Below are 22,243 nucleotides of genomic sequence, written 5' to 3'. Positions count from 1 at the left end.
GAGAAAATAATTTAATACTTATTGGGCTTCATTAATTGTTCTCTCCATGCTCAATTTAAAAACTCTTATTCATGAATTCTATACACTAAGTGACTGATTTTGGAGATATGTTATTATCATCTAGAACAGTGCTTCTCAATCTTTTATTTATTTATTTTTGATTAACAAACTCCTTTGAGACTCTGATGCAGGCTGTGGACCTTCTCTTAGAAATATGTTCATCACTCTACCCGCTGATGCCCATTAGTGGACCCCAAATCTAGAGCTAGAGGTGGGCCGTTGGGTCCTCTGTTTATATTCTCTACTCAAATGAGACGAATTTCCTTGAATAAATCAAAGAAAGTGTCTTTTATCTTTGGCTCTGTAATCTACCTTGATAAAAATTAACATGGAGTAAAGAGAAGAGTTAACTCTTGTCTGATAGACTGGATTTTCTGTGAAGATTCCAATTTTCACCAAAGGACCAACTTGAAATACAATAGATATCAGAAGAGAAAAACCATGGGGTGTCATCCTTCCATTTCAGAAGGGTATGATCAAAATTTTGTGATGTTTGCAATTCTCTTGCTCATTCTGTCTATGCTGTGCTTGTGATATAATTTACTAGTGGTCACTCCAAATGCTTTAATTTTGTCTAGGTTAATGTCATAAGGACTTCTGCTAATATATAGGAATATATAGAATTTTACAGTCCATCATAAAACACCCCGATTTTAAAACAATTCCATTACTTAAGGCAGTATTTATTTTACAGTACTAGGAAAGTCATTTGTATCAATAAGAGCCTCAGCATAGTTAAACAATCCTGAACCACTTTTGATGACTCCACTTAGCCAATACCTGTGCTGGTATCACCCAATGCCTATGTTACTACTTTTTTTTCAGTTACAACATTTGTAAATCTGTCTTGGTTTTTGCATGATACAGCTATCAAGATCTTTTTGATCTTAACCAAAGAGAGGAATGATGTATCAGCAAGTGGGCTGCAAATGGAACAAAAGCGTTAAGATAAACACCCTGAAAATAGATAGCAGGGATGATTCAGCAGGGAGAGACAATCTATGTAGATACCAGGGTCTAATCTCCCCTTAGACTTGTGAGCCTCTGTTGGAAGGTAGAGAAGACGAAGAGTTGTGTGGAAATGTGCTATTGTTGGAGCAGCTATATTTCTAACCCTTCCAAGTTGTAACTGGGTTGTGTACAAGATTTTTTTCAGAGTGTGGGTGGGCAGAAAAAAATCTAGCTTCATGCAAATGTTAACCAAAGAGGAACTATGTCCCTTTGTATTTTTGCAGGGTAAGGAGGAGGCAAACAGCAATTAATTTTCTATATGAACAACACAAAAATACATTATTATTTCCAATCCCATCATAGAGGGATAATGGATTGGCTGAGTGTGGACTATGGTGTCAGATTTTCAAGGCTGAATACTCATTCTGTGACTTCTTTGGTGTTTGATCTTGGGAAGGTTTTTTAATTACTCCATGCCTCAGTCTCCCCATTTGGTAAAACTTGAATAGAATGTATCTTATTGTCAGTAAGTTAATGCCTATAAGTCTCAACCACTTATTGAGCCTGATACATGAGTGTTCAATGAATGTGAACTTATTTTTAATATTTCTAGTTTATTTTATAGTATTGATCATAGTATTACCACTACTACATTAGGAACTTGCTGTTTTATAATCCTCTGCTCTGCATTTCTTAGTATTTACTTGGATTTCCTAGTTATTAATCAAAAGCATGTACTTTCTCTTTATTTTGGAGCTTTTCTCCTTCCCCATCTTGGGAGCCCTGTTGACCTTGCTCTGATTGATACTCACCCCCAACCTCTCCTGTTTTCCTTAGGCCTCCTGTACATACCATTCTGTGAGAGCAGGGCCTTTCCTTTATGTCTAATTTGTTGCTCATTAACTCCTCTTTTGTCAGGGGACGTGGATCTAGGAAATTGGGGATGGGGATTAAAGAAATTTATGAAACCAAGGTAGGCAAAGGTCTAATTCTGCCTGAATTGGGGCCATGGGATGAGGAATTTAAATTTAAATTTGTCTATCTTTTTTTCTATTTTTTAAAAAAATTTGATGGTGAAATAGTTTTCCTTCCAGTCCTAAGCTAACTACTAGAATGTATTATATTCTTTATTGTTTGAATGTTTTCAAACAGCCTTCCTTCCTTCCTTTCTTTCTTCCTTCGTTTTTTCCTTCCTTCCTTCCTTTGTTTCTTTTTGCATCATGATTGTCCATAATGTTCTGCTAATTTAATAACTTCAACCCAGTTCCTAGAATCTCTTCTTGACTTTTAACTGGGCAGAAAATATTTCAGCCATGTATTACATAAATATGATGTAGTAAAATTGGTGATCAAACAAATTACTTCCTTTCAATGGCAAATTTTTCTTGGCTTATAATTAATAGCATTTCATCATTTATCCATTGCGCCACTGGCCCACCAGCGCATTTCATCATTTATATCTACAAAAACATTGATCAGTGAACTAGGCCATTCTTTCCCTCAGTATAATAATGAAGCAGCGAATACATTCATTTATAGTTTTTAACACCTAATTGTCTAACTTTTGCTTTTCTGAAATCTCAATAAACTAACATCTTCTTTAAGCAGATCCTCATGCAGTTTAAAAAGAAAAACATTTTAGTAGGATTAAACTGAACCTTGATAATTAAGTATAAATCACTATGAAAACATGCTCAACAAACTCAATGGCATTGGTGATGCTTTTCAGAATATTTCCATAGATATTATAGTCAGAGATACTATGCTTTTGTCTAAGAAGTACACTTCCTCCTATATTTTTCTTAGTTTGAAATTCTCATACATCTGAAAAGTGTCTGAATCACCAACACATACATATAAGTAAACACTAAAGGAAAAACAGATCTCATACCTTGAAAACAGATCTAATACCTTGAGCTGAATTCAATCTTGTTTCAGTGATGTGGATGTAAAGAGTAGTTTTAGACTGTGGCTGGTTAATTTAATTACATCATGTAGCTGCTGCCAAAATTTTGGTTTGATTCTCACATTGACCCAATGCACTCCTGTGAACCAGGACTGCACCAGTCATCTTGCCTGATAAATTGTGGACAGAAGACCTTGGTGCTATGATTGAGATTCTAGCCTCTGGCATTGGAAAGACAAGGGTCTGAATTCCCAGAGTCCAACCCTCAATGAGTTACTTAATTAACTTAAGCTTCAGTTTTCTTTAAGGAGAGAGAGCATTAATAATATGCACCACTACAGAGTTGATGTGAGGACTAAATGAGATAATGTAGGTAATACACTTATCCCATGCTATATGAAATATTTCACAAAAAATATTAGCCATCATTAGAAGTAGTAGTTTAAAATGGTTTTAGGAGAATTCAGAAGTGCACTGGGTCAGTAGTAGGGAAAAGCTCATATATTTGCACTACTAAGGATTCTGTTTCTACTTGCGAGCACATAAAATTATTTAGTAAAAAGAGAATAATGACATTAAGTAAGAAGAATTTAGTATAAGCATCTATTTAGTAAACCTAATATCAAGATAAAAAGAAATAGCAGCAATAGTGAAATCTGGTAGCAGAAGTGGAGCAAGAAATACAAACACATGCCAAGCCCTGGCCCAGCAGGGAGAGTAGGTAGCATGTTGCAATGGCAAAATCACAGGCCTTGGAGGCAATATAGTGAGTTTTTGCACTCTCTCTATATAATGATGACATTGCATTGGATATTTCCAGTGTTCTCTTTGAGCTTTTACTCAATGTAAATCTGTGAAAAATTTGGCTTGCCTTCTCCATGGAATAAGAGTTTAAATAGATAGACTCTGTGCTAGGTGGAGTAAAGGCCTCCCCAAAATGTCCACATCCTCATTCTGGAAGTTTTGACTATGTTACCTTACATGGCAAAAGGGACTTTGCAGATGTGATTAATTTAAAAATCTTGAGATGGGAAGATTATACTGGATCATCCACACAGGCCCCAGGAAATCACAATGGATTCTTACAAGCATAAGAGAGGAGGGGCAGAGGCAGAGAGAGATGGAGATGTAATGAAGGAAGCAGAGGTCAGAGGGATGCAGGCCATCTAGAAGCTCATAGGAATTGGAAAAGAACAGAGAACAGACTTCCCTAAAGCCTCTAGAAGGAATGAAACCTTTGATTTTAGCTCACAGAGACTGATTTTAGAGTTCTAATTTCCTGAACTGTAAGGTAATAAATGTGTGTTGTTTCAAGTCACTAAGTTTGTGGGAATTTGTTACAGTAGCAATAAAAAAGTAATACAAGCTTTATCAGTGGGGTTTTACAAAAAGGAGGCAAGTTGTGTCACTTGAGGTACTATGCAGAGACATTTGGTTGATCCATGCATTTTTCATAATTATGGTTTTTAAATGACCTTTTAAATTTCTGGTAATTATTACTAATGGTAGGAAAGTAAATAAAGGCTTCAGTGCTACTGCATACTTTAAACACTCTATCTTCATTCCTTCATTTCCAATTTTTCCAGTTTCCTCCCTTGACTCATTCTTATGAGTGGACTTTCCATCAATCTATGATTCCACTTCACAAACCCTCTTGGAATAAGAGCTCAGAACCAAAACAGTGAAGATATAAGTTGACGATAACATAGGAAATATTTTCGCAGGCATATGACATACTATGCATATTATGAGACTGACACATTGAGGAGGCTGAAAATCAGTTTATTAGCTATGACCTAAGTTAACATGAGAACATACCTCAGCTTGTTTTAAGGAGTGGCAAGATATAAAGTAGATTGGCTGGATTAGTAATAAAACAAGTGTGACATTGTTGTTTTTCTTTTCACTGACATCTGTTCCATAACTTATGCTCGTTAAATTGTTTCTATTCCACTGGTACCCTCAATGGTGTTTCAAATATTTAAGACTGACTGCATGCCTTCCCTGCTAGGAAGGAAGGGTGGGTCAGAGGATAAGTGTGGCAAGGGCTGGGAGCTGCCATAACATGCCAACATTTACAGATGACTCTGTGATGGACCTCTACCCCTCTGGACAGCTGCCTTCATTGTACTTGGGATTTTCTAGGCCAGGTATATATATATTTAAACTGGGGCTTCGTTCTTCTCATCTATTGTTTTGTAACTATATCCAAGCCCAGAGGAAGAGAAGAGGCAAAGGGCAAGGATGCTCAGACAAGTTTGGATTGAGGTCAGTCTGAACAAGTAGTAGGTTGTGACTTATGACTGGCAGAAATCAGAGTTTTCCTTAGATCCAAAGTCCTTGAGACGAGGGACTATGCCTTAATGTAGGTAAAAGTCTTGGGGGAAATTAGACCCACAAAGATCAAAAAGAAATTAGGCAACATATGCTGATAACCTCACAGATCCTTGTAAACTCTTTGGGACCCCAATTCTCAGCATGATTGCTTGGTCCCGTGTGGGCAACAACTTTATTTAAGAGAGTGCTGCTTGAGGATCATCTTTAAGGTCTCGAGATAAAATGGGAATAAAAAGTAGCAAGGCTGATAATTACAAAGGAAAATGTTTTACAGATGTGTAGGAGTGGGATAGATGGTGATAGGTTAACGGGGCAAGTAGGCATTGCAGGTATTTGCTCATCTAGGAGGAATTACAGAATTGGAGCCTGAGGTGCTCCTGCTCGGAGACCTTAAGTACATGCTACCCTCTTCTGGGAAGTGAAGCTTCTGAGAACTTTATATCCACGTGTAGCAAAACAGCCATGAGGCAGTCAGTGCCAATGCTTCTACACAATGCATCTGGTTCTCAACCCCCCCAATCCTGTTTTTATTTTGCATTTTTAAAAAAGTGGTGTAATACAAAAATAGTTTTAATTTTTTTTCACAAAATTTCAGATTATTGGCAGAGTGCATTTTAGAGAGGCTGGCTGAAGGTGTTACTATAAATGGAAGAAAATACAATTAATAGAAATAAAATCACTAGATGACATTACATATTTAAGTGGAAAATGTGACTCAGTTCACCCACATAGTTATTTACACAGAACTTTTAAATCATACATATATTACATATAAAAAAGTACATATAAATTTAAACAAATTATTTGATTAAATAATAATAGAGGCATATTAAATTTTTCATCCACAATAAAAGTCACTCTTATTTTAAGTAAAAAAGTGTTCATACACAAGTAGGCCTGTGATTTATTCTGCCAAACCCAAAGCCTGGAATAATGTACTATTCAGGATGAATCATGGAAGGCACTTCACTTACTGATGAAGTTGGAGATAGCTACCTGATTCTGCCAGAAATTTTACACTGTAATCCTCCCTATCCCCCCAACAAAGGGATATAATGGAATTTTGGGAAACAATGGATATTTATTGAAAGCAATATTGAGAGACACATTATGAGACAAATTCCTATGGTCTGGAGAAAAGGGAGTAGCACAAAGTCCTCTAATATGTGCTTCAAAACTCTTGAAGTTCCAAATTAAAGACACTCTCCCTGTAACGCCAAAGGCCTAACTACATCTTACTCTCTCCTTGCTAAAACCTTTCAACTTAGTTAACTGGATTATTTTCCCCCTGAAAACATATTTCCAATTTTATAGCAGAAATTCATGTGAAAATAGACTCTGTGGAAAACCCTTTTACAAGCAAATGTGCTAGAACATATTTATAAAGTGAGGGTTACAGACGTTATCTTACTCAACATGAATCTAGCAAATTTTTGTTTCCTTTTAAAAATCTGAATGGCAGATGGTGTGTGAACAGAACATGTCTCTACTTGAATAACATGATTCTAGGTATTGATATATGCAATAAAAGAGATCAAAGCATGCCAAGTAATTACTAAGTTCTCTTTCTTTGCATTGTGTAAAGATCAAAATATGTGCTAACTCAACAGCATCAACGCACTGACTGTGCATTTACTAACTTAAAGTATATGTCTCGATTTCTCAGGAGCTCTTGATGAGTTCCCTGTTCCTTTATTTTTCCATTGTGCAGAACCACTATCAAATCAGCATTCTGTATTGTGGAGAGTCTGTGACTGACCACTAGGCACATCCTCCCCCTCCTGGCTTTATCAAGGGCTTGCTGAACCGTTTGGAAGAGAGAAGGACCTGTGATTGCCAGTTTGGGTTAGGTGCTAATAAACTTGCCTAAGTCAAGTCAGTGAAGGTAATCTAATAACATTCTTTGTTTTTTTTGCTTATCCCCAAGGAACTGCCCACTTTGTGAAATATTCACCCTACTCAATAGAAATCTAGAAAAAGTAATTATAAACACATTAAGTAAGACTTTGAGTTGGAAAAGCATTTGTGACAATTCATAAAAATGAAATGGCTGTTTATATGTAAGTGGTTCTAAACTCAAAGCCAGGAAGTAAGTAGTATTTCCACATCTAAGTAGAATTGTCTAATTTATTTACCTCATTTTCTTTCACAGGTTTTTTTTTTTTTTTTTTTTTTTTAAATAGGATTTAGTTGTAGAACAGTCCTGGCTAAAATAGCATCTCAGCTAACAATGAGGTTATCATACTGTAACTGAGGAAATGGGAGTGGAGGGTGAAAACCAATATTTGTTGAATATATAAAATGTCCCAATAATGGGTATCTCATTTAAATCCTTCAATAACCCTGTAAGCTGGAGGCATTTTCATTTTTCTGGTAAGTGAACTGAAGTTCAAAGAGTTCATTTCACTTGACCAAGTTCACACTGTGATTAACTGATGAATCCAGGATTATAGCCCAGATAGGTCTGACTCTAAAAGTTACGTTTTTTTTTTTTTTTTTTTTTCTTTCATAACACTGTCTCTTTGGGAATCAAGAATGAAAATCATCTACCTATAGCAGTCATGGGAGGTAGATTAACTGCCTGTACTCCTAGTTCAGACATCCTCTATTAGAATTTAGGGAAGTTACGTAACCTTTCTAAGCCCTAGAGTGCTGATCTGTAAAATGGACATGATAATAAAACAAGCTAATTCATTAATTTGTGAGAATTGAAATAATAGCATATAATGAACACTCAATAAATATTAATGATTATCATTCATTTAACCAATGTTCATTTACTAAATAAGTGCGTACTATGTGCAAGAAACTACTAGGGGACAGGGACATAGAAAAATTAGATGTCTGAAGAAGCTTGCTGTAGGTATATCATCATATGTCCCTTTGCTTCCTTGTTTCCTGATCAAACCCAGCTGACTAATAGTCTGTAGAAAGTATAATAACTAGCAGGCTCTGACATTACAGTGCAGATTGCCCTTTTACACATATAGTTTACCTTAACAATTTGTTTGGCATCACTGGAATAATAATAAAACAGAAAAATAATTTTTCATGGGCTCTTTTCTTGAGTGGAGAAATATTTCAAAAATTGGGTCTGCAACTGACCATTTTTTGTAAAGGGCCAAAGCCTTAATTAGAACTGGTGATCCAATGGCTACAATTCTTTCCAAACTGACCTTGGTTCCTTTCATGATACTGCATGCATGCTTATATCTGGCATTATATTCTGAGATGAAAGAAGAGGATATTACCTTTCCACTCTCATTATCAAGGGCTGAAGTGGCCTCATCCAACAATAAAATTTTTGGTTTTTGGAGAAGAGCTCTTGCAATAGCCAGCCTTTGTTTCTGGCTACCAGAAAGCTGTGTTCCTTTCAGTCCAACTTGTGTGTCATATTTCTATTACAGGAACATGCAATTAGGAAAGCAAGGCTTGTTTATTTAAATCAGCATGGCAACTGTGGGTGAGAACCATCTAAATATTTCAAATTTTGCTACTCTTGAAAATTTGTGTCTCCACAAGTGCTGAAATGTATTCTTGAGCTTTGTTGCAAATCTATGCTAAACCAGCAGTAAACACTACCATTCTATTTACATATCTAATCTGATCGCAAATAGCAGACTTTTGCCATTATGTTTCTACAAAGGAATTTTTTAAATTAAAGCATAAGAAAAAAAAATTGTTGGCAAGAAAAAGTTCCCAGTACACATAAAAATCCTTTTCCATTAAGTTACATTGCCTTCTATTTTCAGGTCAACATAATTCAATATGTTTAAAAAGAACAAGGAAATCATTGGGTTCTTTCACTTTGGCTCTTTGGTTCTCTCTATAGGCACATCCCTTTAGACGCTGGGATGCATTTCTCAGTGGTGCATTCATCTTCCTGGAAATAAGTTAGGTTGGCATCTTGGAACAGTCCATTCACCTTTTCAGGCCACCAAATGTTAATGGTGACATTTAGCACTTCGGTGTTTCCTACCCTACCTACTAATAACCACTTTCTCCTGTGTTTTTCTCCATGGAAGGGTAAAGGAAATTTCACGCATATCTTGAAGCCATTGTGGTCCTCTAAATCACAATTGGTCAGTTTGGTTGGGGTAAGCAAGTTCCTGCTTGCTTTCTAAATTGTTCCATTGACTTTGCTTCCCTCCAAGGCATCACACTGCTTTCTAGTAGTCCTGTCCATTGGTACCCAGACAAGAATGTGTGATGGATCAGCTCCACTGAGAAAGTGAGTTCAAGTGTACAAGCTTCCAAAGGCGAATCCTGTAGCAGCATCTCAGAGAAGATGCAGCAGGTGATTCCTGTGCTGTCCCTTTTGTTTTAGTACCCTAGAGAAGCCTGAATGAATTGCCTTTGACTGTCTTCAGGGGGTGTCTTTTGGGCAGAGTGAGTGTCAAAAACCTGTGACATAACCTTATAACAAACATGTCTACTTTATCTCAAAGTCTACTTTTCAATTTAAAATGCACAGTTGCTTGCTTTATACCAAACAATAGGTGTCCAAATTACTAAAGCGCAGTGGAAGTGTCTTTTCTGAAGTGAATGCTCCACAAAGAACACAGACATGAGCCTTCTCCTCTGATTTATCTGGGACTGCTAGTAGGACTGCCTAAAATGCATTTTATTAAATTTAGAACCATAGGACAGGACAACCAGATAAAACTGTCTGTCATTCATTTCCAAACACTGCAAAGTTCCCGTTTAAAGTAGAGGATTTAATCTTAAATCAAAAATTGGGAGGAGAGGTGGAAATGATAACGGGTGTATAGCCCTTTCTGCTGGTCTAGCTTAAATTGTACACGGATTCTCCTACTGTACCTGAAGAAGACACAAAATAACTCAGGAATCATTTTACATTTCTTGGCTTTCTCTGGACTGCTGGCAGATGTATGTTTAAAAAATGAATCGGATGAAAATTAAATTCAGATATTTTGCCCATCATTAACCAGAACGGATTATAAATGTGGATATATACATTGTCTCAATAATGACCTAAAATATTTGCATATATTTAAAGGTTTTTGTTTTTGTTTTTTTCATGAAGAACCATAGAGTTCCACTCTTTTATGTTTAACTGAAAATCTGAATCAATTTTCTGGCACACATTGGGATGGTGAGCACCCTAAAATCACCTTTTTTTACGAGAAGCTCAAAGGGCAATGGTTTCTCAATATGGACCTGGAGCTAAAAGCCAGTTGGGTCTTGCAGGGAACACCAGAAAGAGTCAAAGCCTACACCACCTGCATTCTGGAGAATCCCTGCACCCTTTCAGGTGGTTCCAGCAGTCAAAGTTCTACCCAAGGAGCCGTGATGGGGCCTGACTGAGAGCAGTCACTGTGTGATAATGTAGGGACTATAATACCTACAATTACCTGGTACATTTCTCAGAGTTTCTCTGAGGTCAAGGTGGTTGCTTCAACTTCTCTCTCATGCCCCTAGGCATTTCCACACGCCTGCAGGCAGTCTCCATGAGACTCGCCATAGATGTGTTACACTCAGCACATTCCAAATTGACTCCTTTTCTCTTCACCCTCCTAGGTTGAGATGTCAGGTCCACAGTCCCTTACCTGAAACCTTTAGATCTATAAGTGTTTAAGAATTCTTTTTTTTTTTAATCTTAGAAGAAAAAATACTATATGTTATCTATATACTATGTATTATCTGTATTTATATGCAATATATGTTATATTATTTAACACCCCCAGAAGGGTCTGGAGAAGCAACTGGTAATCCAATACATGAACATTTTTGTAGACGTATTTGATTATTCATTCTAAATGGGATATAATGAAGATTATATTATAGTCTCACATTATTTTGCCACCAAATGAATTTGCACCAAATATACAAAATTTGCATGTGTGTGTGCGGTGATGGTGGAGGATTCACAGAGTTTAAGAGCTTTTGGAATTGGAACTAGAGATAAGAAAGTGTGGACCTGCACATCTCTCATCCACATTTTTGCCCCCTTGATGCCAGTCTCTGCCATCACCACACAGCCTCTTGGAAGAGCAAACAAAAGGCTAAGTTTCAACAGCAGTTTTTTTTTTTCTTTAAAACTGTGATTGTGTTATTTTCCTGCCTAGAAATGTCTAGTAGCTTCCAATTTCTAATTCGACGAAGTCCAAATTTTTTAGCCTGGCATATCAGGACCTCCACATTTAGCTTCTGCTTTTATTATGTCCTCTTCCTCACTCTTTGCCTTATGCTCCAGGATTTTTAATTTCCCCCCAAACACCTAAAACCCTCTTACACATATATGTTTCTTGATGAGTTTATTCTGTCTGCTAAGAATGGCTCTGCCCGTCTGCCTTGTGAACTCCTACTCAGTCTTTAATACCCAGTTCAAAGCCGTTGACACCCTGTGTGTGTTCTCTGAGCTTCCTTCTTTTGTGTTCTCATCCTTGCTCTGTGTGTTTTATACTAGCAGGCTGCCGAGTCTATTGTACATTTCATTGCTTGCTTTCCACAGACAATATTAAGCCGAGTCCTGGAAATTCCACTTTTACATATCTTTTAAATCCATTTCCTTTACATGCTCATCAAATACAATGTCTTAGTTATGCTACTCCCTAGTCAGACTGCTGAGAATCCTATGAGCACACTCCCATAGTTTCAGTCTCTATGTTTTCACTCAAGGCCATGCCCATTGCCTCATTGTAGAGAATGCCCTGCAATACCCTTGATTGTTGAAATTCTGCTTGATCAATACTCAGGTCACCTCTAAGCTCTCCAAAGTTTCTTCTGAACTTCCAGCCAGGAGTGACTCCACTCCCCTCTGAACTCAGGGAGTACTTATATAATTATTTGTGTATGTGTTGATCTGTGTTCATCTCAACTATTAGGCTTTATATTCCAAAAGGTAGGACCTATCTTATTTGTCTTAGTTATCTTCTCTAAATAATAGCCCAGTTGTTTGCAAAGAACAAGTGCTCAGTAGCTGTGTAGTGAGTGACTAAATGCATGGATGTTTGGATGGGGGAATGAAGACAGGGAGTGAAAATTTTTAGAGAGTAAGAGAAGGCAGATGGCTCAATCCATAAAGGTGAAATAAAGATGAAAGAGATCTTCGGAAAACAAAGTGTGGCAACTACTTCAGTTTGCTAAATAATTCTTGGAGAGGATTAAGAGTAATAATATCTTGACGTGCTAACTGAGGAAGCTTTCTTCCTATGCTTGTGTCATGTGTAGATATACATGAGGGCACTTCAAAAAAGTTCATGGAAAAACAGAATTAAAAAATAATACTAAAAAAAAAAAAAATTTAGGGCTGGCTGGTTAGCTCAGCTGGTTAGAATGCAGTGTTATAACACCAAGGTCAAGGGTTTGGATTCTGTACTGGTCAGCCGCCAGAAAAAAAAAAAAAAAAAAAAAAAGATAATACAAATCTTTCAATGAACTTTTTGAAGTACCCTAGTGTTTTTTTCCTAATGAGTGTTACTGGAAGGCCTGAACTTCTCTTTCAGACTTTTGCTCCACCATTTTTACACTGAAACTGTGACCTTATATTTGGAGGGGATGTTGGGCTCCATTTATTTGCTCTAGAAAATTAATTCTATCTAAAGGAAGTGCAACAAATTACAAGGTTCACATCCATTTTTCCTTCTCCAGTGTCTTGGTCAGAGCTGTAACATGTTTCTAAGTATCACTCTGAGTGCATGGCTACCATGTTCCCCAGCTGTGGGGGTTACATAGGACCACCCTTCTGAAACCTTAACACGACCATGGTCATGGCTTCTCCACCTCCCTTTAGCATAGCACAAAGAATACTGGTTCAAATACTGAGTTTCTATACAACCTTAGGAAAGTTAGGGAACCTTCTTATCTGTAAAATGGAGTGATTACATTCTCCTTCTTGTATTAAGTGGGATTTTGGCTTAGTTTTTGATTCCTAGGAGTACTGGGTAATGAATGGCTGGTTTCTTCTTTTCTCTTTCTCTAACCAGCTCAACATGAGAGCAACCTTGTCTTACCCGGAGTACTAACCTAAAGCATTTAACAACGTGCAGTTTTTGTAAGAATTCTCTGATGTTAATTTTTTAATGGTTTTATTTTGGCACTAGATTTCCTTATGGTCTACATGTTTTCAGTTTGGAGGAACAATGATATGAAAGTAAACTAAAGTTAAATTTAAAAACACAGAAATAAGCTACTCTTTAAAAAAAAAAAAGAAAATAATACCTTGGCTCTCAAAGTCTATTGTAAAAAGTTATTACAATGAATCTTTGCAGTGTGTAGTTTTGGGTCAATTTAAGAAATAATGCAATGGAAAGAATGACAGATAATAAACAATCTAAGAATAAAAGTCAAATGGTACAAACAAAAGAGAGCATTTTACCATGCATAAATTAAAACAGACTATCAGAATTATATAGATAACAATTTGACCATCAGTTAATAATGCAGTGAGTGCCTTGTAAAAAAGGAAATTGCCATTGAAAAACATTCACAGGGTCACAATATTTATAAAAGAAATGTTAATCTTTCTAATGTACTTAGTACTTTAGGACCTCACCAGAGTAAGGGACATTGTACTAATGGCTTGTTTCTAGTTGTGGGCACCCTTTAGTGTGGAGATGAGGGATGATCTAATACTATAAAAGTTACAGTGCTACTAGCCTCCACCAAAGAACAGGACTCTAGATTAGTTGTTTGATATACTGGTTGTTAAACTTAGATTTTTTTTTAAAAGTGAGCTAGAAAATGACTGTATACAAATCACCTTGTAAAAATTTGTTTCTAATTGAAAGGAGGCATCTCTATTTTAATCTTATTTTACTTATGTGAGTGTGTGTGCGTATATAAACCCTCAGATATTATAAACACTTAAAGTTACAATTACCCGTCTCTGTGCTCTGTGTCTGGATCGGTACCAGTGCCTGCTATACTAAAGCCTTCTCTACAGTTAGCCAAGATTTTTGACTTTTCTGAGATTTTGCATCAGCTGTTACAGCTAATACAGAGATCTAGGTGGCAAAAATCGCAGGCAAGGATCTTACACTGTAATGGGGTGGGAGACAAATAAGTCCTCAGGATAATAACTTCAGACTGGCCTAAGTGCCCTGAAGACAATGTGATAGGGGACAGGAGTGGTGGGGACTCTTTTAGGTAGAGTGGCCAGGGAAGGCCTCTGCAAAGGTGACATTTGAAAGGGCTTGAAAGTTCAGGAGCTGGCCATGTAAAAAGCCAGAAGAAGGGAGGTCCAGGCTGCAGAAACAGCAAATGTAAATGTGCTCAGGTGGGGAACAGGTTGGCGTGTTCATGAGATGGAACGGAGGCCAGCCTGGCTGCAGTGGAGTGAGCAGGTAGCAATGGTGGGGCTGGAGGGGCAGCAAAACAGACCTTGGAGAGCTGTGTTCACCACATGAGGGTCTGCACCTCCTCCTTAGTGCAAAGGGTGCCAGGAGGTCATCGTAAGCAGGGGAGGGATATGATCTAGTTTAAGTTTTTAAATGGTACCTTTGGTTGCTGTGAGGAAGAAGACTTATAAAGTGGCAAGACTAGAAGGCAGACTGCAGTGGTGCAGAGGAGGGTGATGGTGGTATGGACAAGGTGGAGTGTAGATGGATAGAAGGTGGAGAACCAGGATAGGAAAGCTGATCCAGAGAATATTGGTACATTTTGATCTTGGCAAAACAGTCCCATGAAAATTTCAAACTTTGCTTTTTACATCTAACTTTATGTTAGATGCTGGCAATAAATAAATTGTATAATCCAGGGATTACATAAAAACAAAACCACACAGGCCCGGTAACTAGGCTTCCTTGGCAGGTTTGTAATTCAAGATTTCAGATATTTTCTTACCTCAGGGAGACCTTCAATAAAAGAATGGATATTTGCTGCCTTGCCACTTCCTTGATCTCCTCTAATGGAACCGCATGGCTGTTATCACCATAGGCAATGTTCTGGGCTACGCTGCAGTTGAAGAGCACAGGCTCTTGAGAAACGATTGCTATCTGGGAATGGAGCCACCGTACATTCAGTTCTTTCACATCTACACCGTCAAGTAGCTGCCAGAAGCAGAACAGAGAACGGTATGTTAAGATCTGACAACTCTATCATGTTACAGTACAACGTATTTAAGCCTACATAAATCATAACAAGGTTAGGAATCCAAGCTATTTCAAAGTATAATGTCACCCAAAGAAGGCTTATAAATCATATGTTATATAGAGGCAAACTGCGTGCACTAAAATGCCGACTCCTAAACTCACCTGACATTTCTAGAAATGGTCACATTTCCCAGAGACCCGCCCAGAGTCTGGAGTAAACCCTGGTGCTCTGTACTGAAGTCAGATGGAAAATGACCAGCTGTTCCCTCCACTATAATAGGACCTCCACCTTATTAAAACCCAATTGGATTGATACAGTAGTCCACATGTAGAGGTAAGTCATTTGCCATGTAGCCATATTTAGCAACATGGACATATAACAACATTCAACTGATATTTGATGAGCATGCCTGTGATTTGATGAGGACTCTCCAGGTACCAGTAAAATAGTGGTAAATAAGACAAAGCTCTTGCCCTTCTGTAGTTTATATTCTACAAGGAGAGGCAGACAAGAAGTATGCTAACAACTCAATAAACTCAGAAAAAGCACGTGCCATGAGGACAGGGTAATGGGGTAGAGTGACGGAGGCAGTGTGGAGGGTCTGCGGAGGGGTTAGATGGCAGGTGCATTATTTTCTAAGGGCTGTCTAAGAAGTCCTGAAGGAGGGGACATCCAGGCTGAGACATGAATAATGAGAAAGAGCCAGCAAGGAAGTCAGAGTAAGAACATTTTAGGAGAGGAAGGCAGTGGCCAGATCACAAAGGACCTTGATCAATGATATGGATTCTGGCTTATTCAAATTGTGGTGGGATATCACTGGACAGTTCAAAGGAGATAGTGTGCTGTGCTCTGTGCAAATATGTGCATGCTACGTAGTTCGAGGGAACCATTTTGTACAACTCTACTTTTAAGTATTTGTTGAGAATCTGTAATGGAGAAAACACTGTAAACTGTAGGAGAATGAGAATTAACGTGACAGTCCTTGACTTTCAGGGGCTTACAGATTTTTGTGGGTAGGATGAGGCAGGACAAGATGCTGTGTGTGTGTGTGTGTGTGTAAAGTGGTGGTGGTTGGGAAGAGAGGATAATGAGAAATCAGAATATAAGGTATAGTAAAATAAGTACCAGTCAAGAAAAGCAATCCTGGGGTTCAAAGGAGAGAGATATTACATCATTTTTGAGATTAGGACACAGGAGTGAATGGGACTGATTCCAATAAACTTTAATCATTCATAAGATGTTGACAGTTGGGGGTGGGGTGGGCCAGTGGTCACAGCAGAAGCCTGAAGCAAGGAGGTGGAGGAAAATGTTATCTCTATCTTAAACCAGGACAGAATGAGGAGCCAAGATGCTGACATTAGACCTGTCTTCCAACACCCGATCAAAATTTCTGCTGCCTGAACGGTGGAAGAATCTTTGCGTATTTGTACTTAACTTCAAAGTCCTAACCAGCATTTTTGTTATTGGTTGAGATAGAGATTAGTTAAGGGTTAAGTTAAGGGTTGAGATAGAGATTTTTTTTTTTAACTTCTGCATTGTTTGCCCTACTCAAACCTTTAAGGGTACTTAAGCCCAAGGGAATGTTTAAGAATAGCACCACTAACCCCCAGATTAGTGTATTTAAATTCAGTCGTACCACTTGGCCTTTCACAGCATCATATTATCTCTGCAGAAGTTGAACAGAAGTGCTTTTCCCACAGCCACTGCTCCCAACAAATGTGACTATCTTCCCTTTGTCAATAATGAGGGATAAGTCCCAAAAGATGAAAACATCTGGGCAACATGGATAGAAGAAAGAGACTTCTTGAAACTCTAAATTCCCTTCACATGTGTCCTGTGAAAGGAAGTTGACGTCTTCAGAAGAATGACTTGGTTAGATAGTGACATATTGTGGCACACTGGCTAAGTGCTTTCTGAAAATTGTGCCCGTTTTCATAACCATTTTAATTTTAAAACATCGTGTTCATCTCTGTGGAACTGCTGACTACTGCACGTTGGTTTCTGTTGATTTCGTTTATATTTCTACGTCTGTATTTCTTGTTATCTCACCCACTAACTTCCCTTGGCTTTGCTATGCAGACATGGTTGGTTCTGTACATTACCTGTTTGACTAGCTGCTCTGAATAAATGCATTTTTAAAAATTTGGTTTGTGCTCTGCAGACCTTTATTGCTTAATTCAGAAGAGCTGGGGCCCTCCTAAACTCATGTCACACATAAACTCACATATGAATGTTATTTTTGTAAATCGGACCGTGTTTTATAGCAAATGTGCATTGTGTTTTGAATTCTGATTTATCTTCATTTTATATTGATCATTATCTGGCAGTGATGCCTGACTGAAAGTTTAGTTTTCTATGTTTCAGTCTCTTCAGTGGTTGATGATTTCTAAACCAATACTTATCTAGATCAGGGATGTTTAAAAAAACTTCCCAGAACTATCACTAAATGATGATTAACTTTCCCTTTATATTATAGGGGCATACTGGGTTCATAAGATTTTTGGTTCTTTTGAAACTTCATATATACTCCCAGTTGCATTTTAAGTATTATTAATTTTTGTTGTTAGGATAATCATAAACTAAGAAGGTGTAAGTGGATTTGTGTGTGTGTGTGTGTTGTGTGTGTGTGTGTCTGTGGGTGAATTTAATACATACAATTCCCTTTTTTACCTCTTATGTTTGCAGATATATTTCCTGTGAAAAATGGTGTCTAATGCAGCAGGACATTATTTACTTTACACATATTATTAGAGAAAAAACACAAATAAACCCTAATGCAAATCTTCATCCAAGACTAAAATCTTTGCTGTATAAATAAGATTCAGTATAGGAATCAATCTTTTGTTTAAGAACATTCATACGGCATCAGGCAAAAAAAATAAAAGTACATATTTTTAATATAAAATACATATTTTTGTAGTAGAGGTGAAAATTGAATTAAGACAAGAGCCCTTCCCCTGCTTTGTAGCCATAACATTACTTCATACAAACTTTGGACTATTTTACTATAGTATTATCTTTTGCAAAGTTATCAAAAAGTGCCTTTATTTAATAAGTGGACATTTAAAATCTGAGTTATGCTTACTGGTTCTTTCCCTTCTTGGCTGTAGCTGTCTATAGTTGGCTTCTTTTCCAGCAAAGCAAAGAGATGTGCAGCCCTAGATTTAGCTTTGGAATATTCAGGTGCAAAATCAAGTGTTTCTCCAGTGGCCATAGCTCCATAAGCGATTGCAGTAAAAACTCTACCAAAATATAAAGCATTTGAATCTTAGCTTCTTTTGAAAATAGTAGAGCTCTAAAAGTAAAGGGAAAAAGTGAACACAGGAATATAATCTTCTGGCCCAGACAGCACCACTAATGCCGAAGGCCCAACAACAGTTATCTCTTTTTTGATTGTCTACCATGTGGTAATCACCCCTTGCTCTGTATACCAAAATAACCTTTGGAGCTGGGGTAATCTTAAAAATTTCTCTTCCAGTTAGAGACAGAGATCAAAGTCTCTAGCTAGTGAGTATAAAACTTCTTAGTCATCTTGATATAAGGCTTGCTTGCTTGGATTTTTGACAGAGAATTCAATTTGACAATAGGAAGAATGAATCTCCAACAGTGAGATCCGAATTTACACAGTAGATATGATGTGAGGCTTTTCTTCTTCTTCTTTTTTTTTGCATATAATGTAGTTAGAACAGATAATTGAAGCCCCGTGGCTAGTTATCTGCCTGATGTGCTACACGATTTAGAGAGCAAAGCATGGGGACTGTACTTTCTTAAGGTCCCCCAAACAAAATCTGACTAAAATATACCTTAGCTAAGACTGGAAGAAGAGCTTTGATCTTTTAGGTTTGCTATAGATTATGATTTCAGTTTCAAAATACGTTATAAATAAATTTTTTATAACAAACTATAAGATGGTAAGTATGCAAATAATGTTTGGAAGCATACAGAATATTCATGGAATTGTGGTATATCACATGATCGTGGTTAAATATTTTCCTCTCATTTTCTATTTCATTTTAGATCTGAAAATACTGTACTGCAATGAAAAACAACGTGTCTCAGTAACAGAGCCAAAGGTATAATTCAGCTAAAACCAGACAAGTTTCACTGGCAATATTTAAACATCAGGCAGTAAAAAGATATCACAGAACACAGTTGCTTGTTTGCTGTGCTGGATCACAGCAAGGTAAACACGTCTGGGCTCCTTGTGAATTCCTCCCTTGATGGGACCTTCCAAAGGGTGAATGTTGATGCAATCTCTTCAGTGACCTGAACCTCAGATCCTGAATCTTGTTGGCTTTACAAAGATCAAACACAGTATAAAATATAAAAACAATCAGTCTACTGGGATGTCTGACGCTGAAATTATTGTAGTCACTAGTTCTGTGGTGTCAAGGCCTTTTTAGTACTAATATTTACAGAAATGGTTTAAAGCTCAAAATGTCATTCAAAATACGTGATACCCAGCTATAAACATCTGAAGTGAGTTTATGTAACACGATCAGAAGTTTTTTTTTTTTTTTTAAATTTGTTTTTAACGCAAAGAAAAATCAGACTGGACCAGAGTTGAGCCTCAGTCTGATCCAAGAGTCAGCAGGGGAGGTGGGAAGATAATTGTATTGTGAGTCTAGGAGACCTGCATTCTAGTCTCACAAGGATAGAAGCTTCTTAGAAGTCAATAACTGAGAAAACAGCTTTTTCCTATTTTTTGATATGTGCCAAAACATCTGCTGGTCCTAAAATTTCCTCCATGCAAGTAATTTTAAGCATTAGGCATATGTGTCCAGAGGCTAATGTTTTTGTTAGGTACTTAAAATGAAAATATTACCAAGAAGGAGAGAAGGGCCTTCCATTTAGAACTTATATCTGTGGGAGGTAAATGACCCAAAGGATGGAGAACAGAGCAAAATGAAACATTTTAGCAGAGAAGAGAGGATACCGACAAAAGTCCTGATATTGTCTTTATTGTGAGAGTGTTGATGGGAAGGTAAGTGTGGTGGGACTTCATGTTGATGGGGGCTATATTGAGGAAACTAGAGGTAAAGTATGGACTTTGTGGAGATGGACTATCTGAGTTGAGTCAGGGACACTAATATTTATATTTTTTCCACAGATGGGCTCTGTATAAAGGTAGGCCAGTGTCCACACATCTAGAAACCTAGTCTGCTACAGAGTTCGTCTTAACCTAGAGTGAGCTAAACTGAGATTCACTTCTACTCAACAAGTATTTATTGTACAACAACGAGAGCTTTAAGTTAGACCAGATCCTTCAAATCTGGCCAAAACTCCTGGAGGCATTTAAGCTGAGCGTTTACCCCAGAAATACATAGAAGCCAATTTCCCATGCCACTGTTGGTCTTGGGGCACTTCACCCATTTGGGATATATAAAGAGAAATATTTTGGTATAATGATAAATATTTCAGTCACTAAAAATACATTTATCAAAGTACTAATCTATAATAATTGCTTATAATCCTCTTCATACCTATAAATAAAATTACAAGAAACATTCCACAGTTCAGAAATGATTTTCATGTTGAACTAACTCTTGAAGCACAATTATGGAAAATAGGAATGAAATAAAACTGAAATTTCATTTCCATAACTTTCACTAGCTTAAATTGTACATGGAAGAAGAAATTTCATCTCTAGTGTATCCTTAGATGGTACTGAATTTATAGCAAAAATCTTTGGGTTGGCCGGCTGTGGGGGTGGGGAGGATATTGAACAGGAAGAGGTCTGGGAAGGAGCAGCCCAGCGTCTTCAGTGTTGCGCCTCTTCCTCGCTGGTTTATGGGTTCTCCATGGGTTCCTGGGCCATTGTCACTGCATCCTCACTACTCTGATCCTTTCAAGCATATCTGAGCAATGGGGAATTCCCCTCACCCATCACTACTGTTGAGATAATATTGGAATTTTAAAAATATCCTTTGGCTAGGAACACAAAAAGGAATAGAAATGAATAATCCTAGTTTTAGCACAATTGATCCAAACAGGCATACTACGCATAGTTACTGGTTCAGATTGATCTGTCTCCCCTGAATCCTGCTCCCATATCAGTTTGTGGACTTTTAGTGACTTACCCTCAAAGGAAGTATAGTGGCTCTGAAGCCAGACCACTGGGATCACATCCAAACTCCACCATTTCTTTACTAGCTGTGTGACCTTGGAACTGTTACTTAACTTCTCTGTGCGGCTATTTCCTTATTGGCAAACAGGAGATAACAAGAATATCTACAGCTTACAGGGTTGTCGTGAGAATAAGTGCATAAGGAATGTACAGTGCCTGGGACACGGTAAGTGCTCAACAAATGTCAGCTGTTGTTATCCCTCTCACAGAACTGAAAGTTAATGGGATGCTTTTTGTTAGAAAATAAGCTCTTATACTTCGGTAGAAATAGATTAGCACAGCAGGTCAAGTCACAGCTTTTGAAGCCCCCATGCAGTAAGTTTCCATCTTGGCCTGGGAGGCAGAGTACCATTCCTCACAGAGGTGGGTGGCCATTAAAATGATTCCCGTGCTCACACTCTTTTCCCTCTCACCCAGGAACGACCCAGAGATCCTCTTCTTCCCACCTGATGTCCTTTCTTCAACAGCTGAGAGAGCGAAAATAAACAACTTGCATTTATTTGGTACTTGGATCTTACAGAAAGTCCTCAGATACATGAGATATTTGATCACCTAGGGGATAAGCAGAGCAGGAACTCTTATCACTTAACAAATGAGGAGACTCCACCTCAAAAAAATCATGCAATTTGCCCAGGACCACATAGCTATGCAGCTGTAGTGTTGGGACGTGAACCTCCTGATGGCTGTGTTTTCTCCTGCACGGGGGAGCTGCCCGGAGCAGCCTTTCTCTACATGTTGGGCTTTGTTACCACTTGTCCCATTTTAGAACCTTCACAAGGCCCTAGGTCTCCCTTGATTTCCCTCCT

General features: G+C 37.8%; 1 protein-coding gene across 1 annotated transcript in view; it reads right to left on the bottom strand.

Moving 5' to 3' along the window:
• Positions 1-6,866: 6,866 nt before the first annotated feature.
• The window catches only part of ABCB5 (ATP binding cassette subfamily B member 5), a 122,136-nt gene continuing 106,759 nt past the window's right edge, over positions 6,867-22,243 (bottom strand). The window contains 6 exon segments of the mRNA XM_063101057.1: positions 6,867-7,062; positions 8,504-8,652; positions 15,062-15,102; positions 15,105-15,267; positions 16,947-17,144; positions 18,396-18,552. Of these exon segments, the coding sequence (XP_062957127.1) occupies positions 6,867-7,062; positions 8,504-8,652; positions 15,062-15,102; positions 15,105-15,267; positions 16,947-17,144; positions 18,396-18,552 (904 nt within the window).

The sequence above is a fragment of the Cynocephalus volans genome, chromosome 6, assembly GCF_027409185.1.
Source record: "Cynocephalus volans isolate mCynVol1 chromosome 6, mCynVol1.pri, whole genome shotgun sequence".
Taxonomy (NCBI): domain Eukaryota; kingdom Metazoa; phylum Chordata; class Mammalia; order Dermoptera; family Cynocephalidae; genus Cynocephalus; species Cynocephalus volans.
This window is presented reverse-complemented; position numbering and strand designations above follow the sequence as displayed.